The 16842-nt window shown below is 49.5% G+C and overlaps 1 protein-coding gene across 1 annotated transcript in view; it reads right to left on the bottom strand.

The window, feature by feature from the left end:
* LOC103076090 (polycystin-1-like protein 2) overlaps positions 1-16842 on the bottom strand; it is an 84430-nt gene that overhangs the window by 16175 nt on the left and 51413 nt on the right. The window contains 9 exon segments of the mRNA XM_007452555.1: positions 956-1172; positions 2056-2279; positions 4503-4639; positions 6252-6421; positions 6423-6431; positions 9267-9368; positions 11724-11952; positions 15820-16015; positions 16575-16797. Coding sequence (XP_007452617.1) covers positions 956-1172; positions 2056-2279; positions 4503-4639; positions 6252-6421; positions 6423-6431; positions 9267-9368; positions 11724-11952; positions 15820-16015; positions 16575-16797 — 1507 coding nt within the window.

The raw sequence follows: 16842 nt of genomic DNA, 5'->3' as shown, positions 1-16842 counted from the left end.
TTTTGCGGTATGCGGGCCTCTCACTGCCGTGGCCTCTCCCGCCGCGGAGCACAGGCTCCAGACGCGCAGGCCCAGCGGCCATGGCTCACTGGCCCAGCCGCTCCGCGGCATGTGGGATCCTCCCAGACCGGGGCACGAACCCGTGTCCCCTGCATCAGCAGGCGAACTCTCAACCACTGCACCACCAGGGAAGCCCCGAGGAACAGGTTTTTATGGGAAGATATATATGGTTTAGTTTTTTTTATGAACTTATTTATAAAATTTAAAATTAAAATAAAAAATTTAGTTCCCTAGTCACACTAGCTACATTTCAAGTGTCAATAGCTACATGTGGCTAGTGGCTGCCATATTGGTCAGTGCAGATATAGACCATTTCTGTCACTGTGGGAAGTTCTGTTGGACAACCTGATCTAAACACTGGAGGCAGCGATCTGGGTGGAAGATGGAAAGGAAAGGGGCAAGAGCAGAGCCAGAGAGACTAGTTCAAACCAGAATAATGTGCAATACATATGTGCAGCTCTTCACACAATTCATGATTTGGCAACAAGCAATGTGAAAGCAGTGCAAGAGATGCTTAGGGGCTAAAGAGCACATGGTTGGAGACCCTGTTGTGGGCTCGGAGGTTGGGTTGCTCCCCTGAGGAAGGGACACATCAGCCAAGAATAAAATCTGAGTAGGCATTGGCCAAGTGAAGAGAGGAGAAAGAACATTCTAGATCAGAGGACAAGCATGTGTGCAGGCCTTAGTGGGAAGGCAGCTTGGCGTTGTGTGGAGAGCAGGATGCCTGTGGTACTGCGAGGGAGGCGGTGGCGAGTGGTTGGAGTGGAGGCTGGTGAGGGAGACCCCCGGTAGGACTTCTTGACTCCCTTGTGATAGTGATACAGACGTGGCCCTTGGTCCTGCATCCTCCTGGCTCCAACATGCCCCCTCTCGGCCCAGAAATGTTAGGACTCACCTTTCACTTGCACAGCCTCAAGAGTGAGTGTTAAAGGGCCCCCTGTCTGGCTGGCTTCCTTCCAGAATACCTGCCCTGCTTTGTTCTGCTGACAGACGACGTCTTCCACCAAGGCCAGCAGTTGGTTGATGTCCATTGAGTTCACGAAGTCCCAGCCCGAGCAAGGGGGTGGCACCTTCAGAGCTTTGAACAAGGAGCTGACGAGTCTCCACAAATCCTGCAAGTCACCCAGGGGGAAGGGGACGTGAGCTACAGATGAGGGGGCAGCAGAGTGGTCAAGAGCACTCGCCCTGGGGCTGGACAATCTGGGTCTGAATCCCAGCTCTGCCTACTGAGACATGACTTTGGGCCACCCTGAGCTTCTGTTTTGTCCCCCATAAAAATCCCTCTTCTAGGATTTCAACTGATACGTTCCAGGCTGTATTCCTTGAAGTGTGGAACATAGTAGGTGCTCAATAAATGCTTAACGTGTGCATGGATGCAGAGGGAATTCTTTCTGTGTGCTTCCAGCCTGCAATCTGTTTGAAAGTATAATATTTTGTACATAGTAGGTACACAAAAATGTGTGTGCATGTGTGTATATGTTGTAGGTGTTTGCCTGGATATATGTGCCTTTGTGTGCATGCATGTAAACATGTGTATGTGGCATGTGTGCACTTGTGTGTACATGTATGTGTGCAGGTTGTGCAGGTGTGTTTTCAGGTGTGCTTATGTGTGTACATGTGCACGCATGTACATGTAGGTGTGGGGTGTATGTGGATGTGTACACGTGGCATGTGTGTATGCATTCATGTGTAGGTGTGTGCGTATGTGTACATGTGTGCACTGTGCAGATATATGTGTATATGTGTGTACACGTGCACATGTGTACACGTTTGTAGGTGTGTGCGTGGTGAATGCACGTGTGGCATGTGTGTATGCATGCATGTGTAGGTATATGTGTGTACCGGGTGCACATATGTGTATGTGCATGTGTATGCAGTTGACGAATCTTAGTGACTGATGCTGTCCAACAACGTGGGTTGTAGGCCTCAAACCCCAGTCCCCACCCCCTTCTGCACAGGCTAGAGCTCCCCACACTGCCAGGGTTGAGGACCTGCCTTGGTCACTGCTTCAGGTGTCAGAAGACCATCCTCCACAGGCTGCGGTGAGGGGGCCAGGCTGAGGGGCCCCCCATCCCGTTTCCCAGTGTTTTGCTCCTTGGTTACCCAAGGACGGCTGTTCCAAAAAATCTGAACGATCAGGAGGTTGATGGGAAACATGAGGAGCCCAATCCAATCATCCAGCTCAATCATCACTTCCTGCCAAGTGAATTCGATTTTACCTGGAGCAGATGGAGGGAAGGGGTCAAGGGGAGAGTCCCCTCCACCCCTTCCAGAAGGTGGCTGTGCAGTAAGGGTTAACCTTGCCCAAAGAGGTCTGCCCCTTGAGTGGCTCCTGGGAGGTGACCACTAAGCCCTTGGGCTGTCCTGCCTGGTGGGTATGCCTTTGTTTACCTGGGATCTTGGGCCACACCATATAGTCTATGCTAACAATGTGATTTATGGTGGGGGCCTTGGTTGCACCATATCACCTCAACCTCTGGAGGGGCTGGAGGCTAAGGTCAGCCATACTGGGGTCAGCCATGTCTATGTGAGCATGCCCCAATAAAAACTTTGGACACCAAGGCTCGGGTGAGCATCCCTGGTTGGCATTACTCTATGCGTGTTGTCACACATCATTGTCAGGAGGAGTGAGCGCTGTCCAGACTCCACTGGGAGATCATAACTGGAAGCTCTTTGTACTCTTTGTACCTCAGTTTACTCATCTGTAAAATGGGGGTAATGACAGAACCTGCCTCACTGGATTGCTGAAAGGATTAAAGACGATAATTTTTGTAAAGCATTTGGCAAAGTAGCTGGCATATAGGTGAGTGTTCATCAGTGTTAGCAATAATTTTTGTTATAATTTTTAAATAATAATATATAACTCTAATATTATTTGTTTTGTTATAATTAGGGCATTAGAGAATAGTGGTTAAAAATCCCAGGCTTTGGGTTCAGACTCAGTTTGAGAGAATAAAAATTGTGAGACAGGGTTTCTGAAAATGGCACCACATTCTCCTAAGGAATCTGTATTATTTCCCTATGAGTAGAATGTAGTTTAACCACAGGAGCTCTTCAAAGGCCCAGATTCTGCCAAGAGTATCCAGAGTAGAGATTCCCAGTTGCCACCTGTCCTGATTGGTCAATGCCAGAACACTCCAGGGTTGTACAATGCTTTGTCACTCGGGGGTGTTCCGGTGGCCTGGACTCAGAGTAAAGGTGCAGAAAGAGAGAGGTCAGTTGCCAACAACAGTAATTGTCCATGTTATTCGTCTTATTCAACAAATATTTGATGCCCCTGGTGCTGTGTCCCAGGCTCTCTGCTGGGCACCAGGGATTCACGGGAGGGATGAGGAGCTTTTGCCTTCAGAGAGCTCCTTGCCGAGTTTCTAGGCATCACATGTGCTAATGCACTTGGAGATAATACCTGCTTCTGTAATTGAGTACTTAGTGTGAGCCGCGTAGTGTGTCAAGCACATTACTACATCGTTTCATGGGACCTGGGACCCCCTATGGGGCAGGCACATTGAACTCATCATCTTTCAGATGCGGAAGCTGAGACCTGGAGAGGTGCGGTGACATATCCAAGGTCACGCGGCAAGTCAGCAGCAGGCGTGTGGGACTTTGTGATCCGTGCCTACGTCTGTGTTATACCTCTCTTGGGGTCCAAGTCTCTCTGATACAGACTTTTTCCCCCTTGGAGCCTGAGATGCTCACAGTGGCAGCTGGGAGGAAAAGTCATCTTGCAGTAAATGCACTAGAAGCAGACTGAGTGCCCATCCATAGGAGAATGGTTGTGGGACATCCATTCTGCGGAATATCACGCAACCAATAAGGAAAATTTGACCCAAACATACCCTCCTGGAAGGATGTGCATGATATATTATTAAAGAAAAAAGGCAACATATTTAGAGTAGCATGCCATTTTAAAAGTTATAAAATAGCGATCTGTGGTGTTGTGTGTGTGTGTGCACGTGCATGTGTGTACATTTGTATCTGCTTATTTGTGTTTGGGGACAGATGTGGAAGGATGCACGGCAGGAAAAGGGGTGAGGGAGTGAGTAAAGCAAGGGGAAACGTGCTGAAAAATGCATCTAGGATAAAACAACATGAAGGAGAAGCTCCAGGTGGCCAGACGTTGAATCACCATTCAGATCAGTCTGTTCACTCATGTAAACAATATTATTCTGTGACATTCGTAAGTAAATATGGATAAGTGTTCCATAACTGTTATCACCCCCTGGAGATAATTCTGTCTTGGAGGGTCCATGTCCCTTCAGGGCCCTTTAATTGCAACAAGAAAAACTGGTTATTAATGTCACACACTGAGAGCTACCCCGGCCCACGAGCTGAAATGTGCTTTTATTTGGCTGTGACTGAATTATAACACAACTTCCCTAGAGATGAAAGAACAAAGTAAAGAGCATTTGCTTACAAAGAAAAAATATAGTACCTGAATTATTTCCTGTCCTGCTCTGTGGCCACTGGAAATACCTTGTCAAGGACACAGTCTCCGACATTGATGGACAGCCACGAGTTGCAGAGGAAGTACCACTTCTGGTCCATTGCCAGGTCATGCACCAGCACCCTGCTTACGTACCTGGAAGGGACCCACACTTTTGAGGATAATGTGGTGGGGGAATGAGACTTATTTGGACCCCATGAAGGTCCAAGCCTGAGCCCAAGAACGAGAACTCTTGGAAAGAGACTTTGTATTTTTCTTGGTTGCTCTTGGTGACTTGATCAAAATGCCCCAATCAGTGGGTGAATTTGGCCTCATGTGGGGAGTTCAGCTAGTGTAGGCCGCCAGCTTGGAGGCTGCCAGGTTTTCACAGATATGCTGCAAAAGTGTGCATTCTGAAACTGTGAACCCTCATGCAGGGCAGCAAGCCCAGGGTCACCGGGCTTCACAAGTGAGGAAGGCCAGGTTGTCGTGTGTGTAGGGAGGTGCAGGCTTGAGCGCGCAAAACTCGGTCCTCCTGTGGGCTTCCATGCAGAGAATGAGCCTACCATCCATTCAGCACTTCGTGGCAATCATCTAACCTGATTTAGATCTTTGAGGCCCAGGAAGAAATGAAATCATCTTGCCTCTGCTGGGAGGTCAGATCAAGCAGCAGTTGCTTTACAGGGAAAGAAGAGTAATGATAACAAGAGGCACTCTTTATTGAGCACTTACTACACAATGGGGACTGTGCTAAGAAGCTCTTGACATGCCTTTTCTCCTTTCAGGAAGGATAGTCCCATCAGGCATGCAAGAGCTACCTCTGTTGAGGTCACACAGCCTCCTGGGGAGGCTGACATCCCCTGTGACCTTTGGGTATAGAACCTGGGTGTGATCAAAACCCAGGCATCTCAGCCCAGCTCAGGACAGCTCCAGAGCCCCCTGTGTGGTCAGCTGAGCTGTCTGTGTCCTTCTGCCCATCCTGCCTCCTTCCCTCCCTGCCCAGGGGCTGATCCCAGGCACTCCTCGGATAAACAGCCTCCATATTCAACTCCATCTCAGAGCCGCTTCCCAGGAACCAACCCTACAGCTGAGGATCTTAAAGCATTAATGTATTAGTGTTTTTGTCTTAGATGAGTCAAAGACAGTGGTCTAAATGCTGTGTTTTCCTAAAGCTGCCAGCCACCGATGAGTGTTCAGGCTAGAGACCACCCATCTGGGTCACTAGTTTTGGCCTCAGACAGTGGTAAGCAGTCTAGGCTCTGAGCTTGCCAGGTGTGTGACCTGGGCAAGTCAGTTATCTTTCCCGAGCTTAGATTTTCCCACCTATAAAACAAGGATAATAACAGTGCTTGTTCCAGAGGGTCACTGTGAGCATCCAGTGAGAGAAGCACAGGAAGACTTAACTTAGTGCTCTGCAGAAGAGCTGTTCTTAGGTCTCCTACTGGAGAATCAGCCCAACGTCTCATCTACTTTCCTCCTATTGGGCAGGGTTTGTCTTTGCAATAGGCATCTATCCCATTTTACAGATGGGGAAATGGAGGGCTAAATGACAGGTTGATGCTGCAGATGTGTCAAGGGAGGGACTAGCATTGTGTGGCCTGTGGACTGGTGGGCCTCTCTGACCCTTGGTTTCCTCATCTGTGAAATGGGGATCCATTCTATGCGTCTTACAGAGGCTCGTGAGGATCAGCAAAGCAGCAAATGCACAATGCCCAGCCTTGGTCCTGGCACTTAGTAGGTGCTTGTGGTTTACCCACCCCTGACTCACCAGGATGGCTGGTCCCCTGAGTTGTCATGCCATAGCCGCAGGCCTCTCAGCTCCCCCAGGGGAAGCAGGGTGGAGGGTAAGAACACATCCACTCCTCCTCCCTCAAAACCCGGGATGTCGGGGTCTGACAGGTGGTGGGGCTCACTCTCTCCATCCAGGCCATATAGGGTTTACAGTCACCTGAAATCCAGAGACCAGTAGTGGCCAGCTCCATGTGGTAACTGAGCCCCGTGCTTCACTGGCGGTGTTGAAAAGCCAGTGGAACCCAACAAAGCATGGCCTTTTCACCTCCTCTCCCCCCATCTTGGACCTGCCAGAGTTATTTTTCAGTTGTGTGAAGATTTGGGGGTGACACTATCTGCATTCACATCTTTGAGATGAGTTATACTCATAAAATGCTTCCTGATGACCTTTTCAAACTTCTCAAATATTTATTTGAAAGGGCCGTAGGGCAAGAACTGGTTTTTCTCCCTAGCGATTATATTCTCAGTGCCTCCCAGAGTTCCCGGCACTGAGACAGGAATGAATGACTGCCCACTACTTTGAAAATACATATTCCCAGGCCCCACTCCAGACCTACCAAGAATACTGGGCACAGGGCTCAGGAATCTGTATTTTTCTGAAGCCATCCCGGTGATGGCTGGTGGCCATGCCTGATTTCCTGAGCCAAAACCAACTACAGCAGATGACACCTATGCCCCACTGACATCTGTCACTCAGCCTCACCACTGTGGGGTTCCCACGTCCAACTGCCAGCAGCTGTGCCTCTTTCTCTGGGGGTTTCTTTGGCTGTTAGAGCAGCAGGTTGAAGGTAGCAGAGAACTGATGGCCCCTGCAAGCCATTTTCCACCAATGCCTGGTGGGATTGGTGGATAAATAACCCAGTTCACTTAGTCCTCAGCTGGGATGACTTTGAGGCCCACGTTCCTTACTGTTTTCCACAGTTCCCCAGTGGGATTGGGCTGCAGTTGCCCACAGGGGTAATGGGGTTGATTATGCGCCCCTTATTTGTTCCTTCCCTTCCCTACCTGGCTTCCCACTCCTGTATGTGGTGTCCTGGGATCCCCTCTCAAATCAACTACCTGTGCTTGAATCCTTGTTTCAGAGTCGGCTTCTACAGCAGAGTCTCCACTGTAGACTTTCTCAGTCAGATAATTCCTTGCTCTGGGGCTGTCCTGTGTGCTGCAGGATGTTTAGCACCATCCCTGGCCTCTACTCGCTAGGTGCCAGTAGCATCTCTTCCTCTCCCAAGTTGTGACAACCAAAACCACTTCCAGCATTGCTAGCTGTCCCTGGGGGCCAACCAATTGAGAACCACTGTGCCAGGAGAACCGAACTAAGACAGTATCAGTTGAAAGGTGACTGCAACTTTTCATGAAGAGAAATGGCCTGTGGATCACAGATTTTCATTCTTTCTTTCCCTGTAAGGTCAGCTCTTCAGTGTCAAATGGAAGTGGGATGGATGTTTCATTTGATGGATGAAAGTGATTCCTGCATTTATTCAACAAATAGTTACTGAGCACTTACTGTATGTTAGCTGGTTGAGGCCCTAAGATGCAGCGATAAAAATTTTTTTAAATTTAAATAAAAATAAATAGGGGCTTCCCTGGTGGCGCAGTGGTTGAGAGTCCGCCTGCCGATGCAGGGGACGTGGGTTCGTGTCCCGGTCCAGGAGGATCCCACATGCTGCGGAGTGGCTGGGCCCGTGAGCTATGGCCTCTGGGCCTGCGCGTCCGGAGCCTGTGCTCCTCAACGGGAGAGGCCACAGCAGTGAGAGGCCCATGTACTGCAAAAAAATAAAAAAATAAAAATATATATATACATAAATAAAAATAATAAGATTTAAATAAGATTTTAAAAATAAAAGTAAACTGTAAGTGGGCACATGTCCTGCTCTCGTGGAGCCTAATGTCGTTTTTTTAAAAACAGGGACTTCCCTGGTGGTGCAGTGGTTAAGAATCTGCCTGCCAATGCAGGGGACACGGGTTCAAGCCCTGGACCGGGAGGATCCCACATGCCGTGGAGCAACTAAGCCCGTGGGCCACAACTACTGAGCCTGCACTCTACAGCCCTCGAGCCACAACTATTGCAGCCCGCGTGCCTAGAACCCATGCTCCGCAACAAGAGAAGCCACCACAATGAGAAGCCCTCACACTGCAATGAAGAGTAGCCCCTGCTTGCCACAACTAGAGAAAGCCCGGCACAGCAACGAAGACCCAACTCAGCCAAAAAATAAATTAATTAATTAATAAAAAACAAAAACAAAAAAACAATGGAGATTTCTCCAGGATAGTACACACAGTGCCGGTGGTTCTCAAACTGTGTTCCATGGAGTTCCATGGAGCACAGTTTCAGTAAAGGAAGCTTGGAAGCTGCTGCAGGGGATGCTACCTTCTGATGAGTGATAGGGTGAGGCCAGACTTAACTAAGGATGCTGAGACATGACAGAGACAACCTGCTGTGTGCTCCACAGCTAAATTTAAGGATTTCAGAGAATTCATAAACAAATGGAATTGTGTCCTCATTACCTCTAGTCAGCCTTCTCAGGGACAGATGGATACCAGCTAGTCAGTTTTCCTAAAAAACATAATTCAAGGCTTGTTTTCAAATGGTTGCCATTGTTTGTTTCTTTCCTTTCTCCCCTTTCTCTTAGAAATTCTGTTTTCCTCTTTATTCATTGATAATAGTCTACTGACTGTTCTTCATATGTGAGCACATTTGCGTGCAGGTAACCAGCTGTCTGAATTATTTTTTAATAGGATTAAATGAAAAGACCAGTGAGTACAGTACCAGACCCCAACTCTCCCTTAATCCACTCCTCCTTTATATTTTTAAATATTGGGGCTTAGGGTGTTATTTTGTCTGGCAAAAAGATACTTTTCTCAAAAAAAGAAAGCAAAAGTGAAAAAACCCTACAACAAAATCCACTGGGCTAAAGTAACTCAACAACAGACTGGCAGGTGCTTTGCTGAGTGGGACGTGCTGATCAACCGAGGTGTCTTGCAGGTCAGGTACCTTTGAGGAAGCGGCTGCCCCCCTCCGGTGTCTGGTATAAACTGTCACCAGGTAGTGGTACTGGGCAAAGGGGTCATTGTCCTCCAGCACTGTGACCTTCACCTGGACAGAAGGATGGCATTAGGAGGGCTCTGCTTGGTGGGTTCATCCACAGCACAGCAGCCAAGAGTGAGTTGGGCATTCGTGGCAATTAAAGGGGGAAAGCAAAACTATGTATGCTATTGATTCATTCTATCAGGTGAGAACTGTTCTTTACAACAGCAGGGTTTTAAGTGAAAACCAAAACTTATAAAATAAAAAAATACATTCATTATTAAATATCACCCAAAGTAGTCAAATTGGAAATGAACTTGGTATTAAGCTGAGAATGTTTGATGCTTGAGCTGATGAATGCAAACTCTGTTCATAAATAATTTCTCATAACCTTGGTAACCAGATTGTGCCTCTAAGGGAATTTAGAAGGAATGAATGTTAAGTTGTTTTAGCAGAAAATAAATAGCAGGAGTTGGTCAGAGCTGCAGAGCGCTCTGTGATGAGCTGCCCAGATCTCCTGTCAATGGAGGGCTGTTTTCCCAGTTGCCGAGGTGGTGTAGCCAGGAATGCAAGAGTCGCCTCTGTCAAGGTCATGCCCCATCCTGGAGGGGCTGATACCTAAGAACAGATTGATGTGTTGCCCAAGATCAAGACCTGGGCTTCTCAACCCAACTCAGGACAGTTCTAGAGCTCCCCAAGGGGTCACCCAGCTGTCAGTGGGCTGCATCCCAGCTTGACTTCTCCCCCTGCCCATCCTGCCTCCTTCCCTCCCTGCCCAGGGGCTGATCCCAGGCACTCCCTGGTAAACACCCTGTATACTTAACTGCATCTCAGAGTCTGCTTCCCAGGAATGAACCTAAAGCTGAGGGACTTAATGTATTAATGTTAAATTCCTTGGGCAAATCAAAGGCAGCAGGATAAATGGGGCAACTCTTATCTTTTTAAGTTTCATACCATCCTGACACGCTGAGAAGTATTGCTGTGTATAGGGGCGGTAGGGAATGCTGAAAGTTTCAGAGCTTTGTGACAATGCATCCTTGTATTCATTTGTGCGCTCAGTCACTCATGAATGTTTATTGAAGGCTACTATGTGTCAGATATGATGCATGTATCAGAAAAATAATCAGAACTTTGTTGTCACAGTTGGTTGCATAAATGGTTATAGTTTGATCTCGTTTCTATCCTCAGACCTGACTTATTGTCAGGCAGATCTGGGTTCGAATTTTGACCCCCGGTGGGGAGGTGGCTTTGGACTAGTTAATTGCCCTCTCTGCTCCTCACTTGCCTCCTCTGTAAAATGATAGAGGTACTGTGCAGTAAAGGGTGAATTCAGCAGGCTTGGGTTATCCAAACCCCACACATTCCAAAGAATGGACTGGTTTTGGCCAGCTCGTGGAAGATAACCTCTAAGTCCTTGAAATAGCCTGCATGATAAGAGTGTCTGACTATGTGGGGCCTTGGGCCACCCCAGGCAGTATGTGCTAACAATGTGATCTGTGGTGAGAGCTTTGGGCCACGCTCTGTCAGTCTGACCTGGGCAGGCATGGGGAGCAGTGGTTGCTGGAGACTAACTGAAGTCAGTCATGCAGGCTCCATACCTATGGGACTTACTCCCAAGAAAACCCTGGGCACCAAGGCTCAGGGGAGCTTTCCTGGTTGGCCATGCTTCACATGTGCTGTCACACGTCATTGCTAGGAGAATTCATCTGTCCCTAGGACTCCACTGGGAGAGGAATATTAGAAGCTCTTGCCTGATCCCTCCTGGACCCTTTCCTCTGCTGATTTTTTTTTTTTTTTTTTTTGTGGTAAGCAGGCCTCTCACTGCTGCAGCCTCTCCCGTTGTGGAACACAGGTTCCAGACATGCAAGCTCAGCGGCCATGGCTCACGGGCCCAGCCGCTCCACAGCACGTGGGATCTTCCTGGACTGGGGCATGAACCCATGTCCCGAACCCGCGTCCCCCGCATCGGCAGGCGGACCCCCAACCACTGCGCCACCAGGGAAGCCCCTCCTTTGCTGATTTTAATTTGCACAATTTTCACTATAATAAACCATAATCGTAAGGACAGTGGCTTTTTTAAGTTCTGTGAGTCCTAGCAAATCACTGAACTCGAGGGTGGTCTTGGGGACTCTCAGCACAGTACCTTCTCCTTGGGGCTATCATGAACATTAAGTGGGGGTAGTACCTGGCACATAGCAAATTCTCAATAAGAGGTCAGTTTCATAATCCTCCTGATACTTTGATGAACAAGGACATTTTACTGGTCAAGAGGCTGAGGAGCCAGCTTACCTGAGATGACTCCATGGGTCAAGGCCTGGATTTGCAGCTGGCCCCTCAGCTTCCCACCTGGGCTCCATCCCCTGGAGCCCCTGCAAGGGGACACTCCTGTCCTCCCTCCTGCTGCCGGGGACTGTGCAGCCTCACCTTGGCCTGATCCTGAGCGTCCTTCCTCCTCACCCAGATCACCACCAGCACGTAGGCCACACAGAGGCAGCCTATGGTGGTCACGACCACGAGGCTGTCCGCGAAGGTGGCAAAGAGCTCAGCGGTCTGGCGGACGTCCACGGCATTGGGCATGACCAGGAGCGTGCTTCCAAAGAAGGTGAGGTGGTTGCAGAGGCAGTGGATCTGGGAGCGGGTGGTCCGTGGCCCCCCGCAACCCCAGAGAGGCCCTGGTAGGGATATTCAGGGAGCACATCCCCGCCCGCCCGAGCTCAAGGGGGGAGAAATGTGGGGGGGACACTGTCCTGGGGAGGGGCTGGGGAGGCTGCTGGGAGACCAGCTCCAGGATTCCTTTGGGCTTTTTTATTTAGTTAAGAATTAATTTTAAATTGCAGAAAATAATGTCTATAATAAGCATCTTTGCACCTGTCGTCCTCAGTGAGCAACTGTGTCCATCTTGCCAGTCTGCTTTTCCTTTTTTAGGTAAGAAGTATTACGAGTAAAATTGAAGTCCCTTCTGTCCGCCAGCCTCCAAAAGCAGCCATTATCACACATTTGGTGTGCATCCTTACATTACATTCTCCCACCGGGTGCTCATTCACTGGGCAGCTATTTGTTGGGTGCTACTTCCAGGCCAGGCAATGGGCAAGGTGCCGAGAGGACATTCAGGGTGACCAACTCATCTCAGTTTGCCAGAGACTTTCCTGCTTCTCACACTGAAAGCCCCCTTAGTCCCAGGCAAACTGGGACAGTTGGTCATCTTACACTGAAGAGCAAAAAAAAAGACGGAGGTTGGGGGAACCATGCAAGAAAAAGGGAAGGACAGATATTTAAATCCTAAGCTGGTGTCTCAGCACCAGGAAAAAATTCTCTAAATTTTACCCACCTTAGATCGAGGCACCTGCGGCACCCCCGTCCTGGGCTCATGCTTTGAAGAGTCCCAGTCTAGCCGTCCTCAGGCTGCGCCCTTCTGCACAGGATGAGGAGTCGGGGGCGGGGCGGGGCATACCCACCACAGCACATACCATTCAGCTAGGACTAGGGCGAGGTCCTAGGTGACCCCAAGAAAGATCCCCTGCTTAAATTTTGCACTCGAGATGCCTCACTTGCCTCATCTAGTCCTGGCCCTGGCACGCCCACTTTTAGAAGGTGGTTTGGGGACCTGGACCTCAGAATTCCCTGTTACAGGGCCTTCCCGGACCCATTCCTCAGGGTCGTCCTTCTGTGGAGGACTGGCTACTGCTGTGGCCATCCCTGGGCACAAGGGTGGCAAAATGTGGGGAAACGGGGTGTGTAGATGGAACTTGGGCACGAGGTCCCTGGCTGTGTGGGGAGTGCCATTGGGGGAGGGAGGAGACAGGGATGAGGCAAGGCAGGGCCCCCATCCAGCTCTTAATTCATACTCTGCACTTAGGGGCAGTCCTTCCCTAAAGCCCCCAGCCAGCCTGCAATCCACCCAGGGCCATTTGGTGGGTAAAGATTTAATTCAAACCCACAACCCAGCACTACCTTTTCATTCCAGGGTCCACAACGAGGTGGTAAGGTAGGAGGCAACAGAAAATACTGGCATACGGAAAGTTCTGTGCCCAGCACCTGGTGAGGAAGAGCCCGCAGCAGCCCAAACATCCCAGCAGGTAATTCTTTTACCTTGAACGAGCCACCGAGAGAGGCCGACCCCTCCAACAGCTATGGCGTCAACTGCTTTATTGACAGATTCCACATGGGTCTTAGTTCCATGTTTGCTCACCGTTTCCCAATCCTGGTCAGCATTTGGCATACAGCATGGGTCTTACAGGAACCCTTGGCACACACAGGAGGGGTGGGGCTGGTTCAGAGAAGAACCCCAAGCAAGTACCAGTGACAAGACCATCCCAGCACTGGGAGCCCAGGGACCAGACCTGATTTATGCCTAACATCTTTGCCCTCCTGGGTTTTTACAAAGACCTGGAGGACAGTGGCTTTCCCAGTCTTTTCCAGCACGAGAGTCCTTTTGAAAACCATAAATTAATCTGGAAAGACCGGAAAATTTTCATGAGATCCCCTCATGACAGTAGTTTTACCTTTAGTATCCTTCGAGAAAAAGTACAAATAAGAATGCAGTTCTCAAACCCCTTGCAATAATTCTGCATTTCCCCCCTGATAAGGTCTGTAGTTTACAGATTTGGAACTTTCTTTAGTTATTTTGGGAATACAGTGGTGGTTTTCCATCCAAACTTAGTGATCGCATTTACTTATTTTTTTTCCCAATTCACTTGTTTATGGCTCCTCAATGATCTCTGTATATCTGTATCAACATCTATATAATGAGCATCAGGTACACAGTATTGGGTTAATATAATTTTGGCACTATAACACAGCTCCCACATTGTTGTTGTTGTTGTTGTTGTTTTTTTGCGGTACGCGGGCCTCTCACTGTTGTGGCCTCTCCCGTCGCGGAGCACAGGCTCCAGACGCGCAGGCTCAGTGGCCATGGCTCACGGGCCCAGCTGCTCCGCGGCATGTGGGATCTTCCTTCACCGGGGCACGAACCCGTGTTCCCTGCATCGGCAGGCGGACTCTCAATCACTGAGCCACCAGGGAAGTCCCCACATTCTTTTGTACACCCCACATTCGTGTATGTGTGTATTAGTAGCTGTATATTCTTAATAACATAATAAGCACCTGGGAACCCATGACTCCACTCAAAAGCTAGGAACTTTCCAATAAGTTACGTTTAGCTAAGTGGTCCTCCTGCAATCCATCCCCATGCTCCCCCTCAACCCAACCGCATGCTGAATCCTATGTCCATTGTTTTCCTTGATTTCCATTTTATATAGTTTTGTCTTCTCTGTGCTCAGAGTGTCTAACACAGCAATCACTTTAATCTGTGGAGCACCTCCTGTGTGCCAGACACCACATTACGTACTTTATACCCCTAACCTCATCCAGGTCCCACCCTGTGGTAAGTGGCAGCCATCCTTTATCCCCATTTGCAGATGGGAAAGTTCAGAGAGGTGGGGTGCCTTGTCCAAGGTCACCTTGCAAGTACTGATGACGTGGGATTGGACCCGTCTGTCTGATGGCAGAGCCAGTGCCGCCAGCCCCTGCACCATCCTGTTCTGAGCCCCGGCCTCGGAAGGCAGCCTGCAGCGGGTATTCTGCCAGCAACGTGGGGATCAGACAAGCTTTTGGTAGCGAGGACTCTAAAAGGTTGCAACACACCCAGGGTCTCGTCCACGAGGTACAAAGACCTGTGCTTCAGGTGTGGGGGACCCACTGCCTCTTGGACATCTCAACGTGCCTTTGTCTCTTCTTGGCACTTTGCGGGGGGGCTCCCTCTGTGTGGCAGCTGGAAGCAGGAGTTGACAAGGAAGCCAAAGATGCAGCAGAAACAAACCCGGAAGGAGCTTGGCTTTAAGTCCCCTTCTGTGGCTCTGCTGGGACCTGGCTTCTTACACTACTTATGACTGTTGTCATTGGACATATGTGCCATTTGCTTCTTGTCTGTGTCCTCTGCTAGACTGAAAGCTCACTGGTTTTTCTCATCATTGTATCCCTATCAGTTGGCCTTGCACCTGGTGAATGTTTGTAGAATGAAGGAAAGATGGTGCAGGGGATGGAGACAGGTGTGTGACAAATTTCAACTAGACGTGGAGGTTGCTGTTCTTGGGGAGGGTATGGAAGTCCAGCAGAGGGAGACTGCAAACACCTGCCACCCAGAGAAGGTGGCAGTGGGTTGGGAGATTGAAGGGTGAATGGGAGTTTTCCAGGGGGGTTAGGGAAAAAGGGTGTCCTGGGGGAGACAGCAGCATATGCAAAGGCACGGAAGAGGGAAGGGGGACACTGATACCTCAGGGATGGCTTCTGATGGCCTCAAAGCCAATGTCTGTCACCAGGACAGTGTCACGGGCTTGGGTCCTTGCAGGCAGAGCTGAGCTGCACTGAGACAGGGATCTGATTGCAATTAATAGGGCCCCATGCCTCCAAGGGCATGAGCTCTGGAGAAGCAGTGCGTCACATCGCTTAGAGCTTTTGCTCTGGGGACAGACCTGGGTTTGAGTCTCAGCTCTACCACCTTCTTCTTTGCTTCCCTTTCCTTACCTGGCACCTGGAGTTGTCCCAAGACCCCTGGACCTCATCCCAGAACACACAATGAGACAGGAAGGTGGTGATGCCAACTGTGAAGTCCCTGCCGGGGGCCGGCTCCAGGTCAGACTCGGGGATCACAGTCAGATAGTAGATGCCTTCTCCAAAATGCAGGTCCTCTGGGCTCAGGATCCATGTGGACAGCCCATCTGCAGGAAGCGGAGGTCCGGGTCAGTCTGAAGCCTCATGGAAACTGGACTAACATGACGGGAGAGGGGCACCAAGATGCCTTGGCAGGGAATCTGATCCTGATGACTGCCCCGATGTCCTAGGAGTACCCTCTCCTCCTGAGACCAGGAGCATGGAAGAAGAGGTACTCCCAAGTCAGGGTGCTGAGCACAGCTGCCAAGTCAGACTGACTAGTGCTCAAATTCTGACTCTGTCCCTTCTTGGCTGTGTGACTTTGGGCCAGTTACTTAACCTCTCTGTTTTTATCTGAAAAGTAGAAATTTTATTCTTCTTCATCCCTAAGGGCTATTATGAGGATTGTAATGAGTTCAGTTCTGTGAGTGCTTCTCAGCTTCTTCAGGGCAAGTGTTCACCTAATATCACCTAGTAATAGTAATAATACCACCAACAGAAATAAGAACTGAATGTAGCAAGTGTTTTTTCTGTTTTTCTTTTTCCCTATGGCCTTGGTTCTCAAGTTTTAAGCTGGTCACATCCCCCAAGAAGCAGCTCAAGAAACTGGCCCAGTGGTGGAACTACCTGGAATAGCTGTTGGCAGGAGGTGAGCTTGGGCATCGTCGCTGGTCACGCTGGGGTGGTAGCCGTAGCCCAGGCTGAGCATAAGTGGGATGTCAGGTCTCCAGTGCAGCTGGATCCCCAAAGCCACACCCCCTCAAGTCAGGTTCACCCACAGAGCTTCAGGTCTGGTCAGGTTCAACACAGTTGGCTCGCTGTGTCCTTCTGAAAGCTGAGGCAGCAGGATCTGTCATCAGAAACAGTAAAATCAAGGGTGTGCCAGGACAGGAAT

This window comes from Lipotes vexillifer, unplaced genomic scaffold, assembly GCF_000442215.2.
Source record: "Lipotes vexillifer unplaced genomic scaffold, Lipotes_vexillifer_v1.1 scaffold443, whole genome shotgun sequence".
Taxonomy (NCBI): domain Eukaryota; kingdom Metazoa; phylum Chordata; class Mammalia; order Artiodactyla; family Lipotidae; genus Lipotes; species Lipotes vexillifer.
This window is presented reverse-complemented; position numbering and strand designations above follow the sequence as displayed.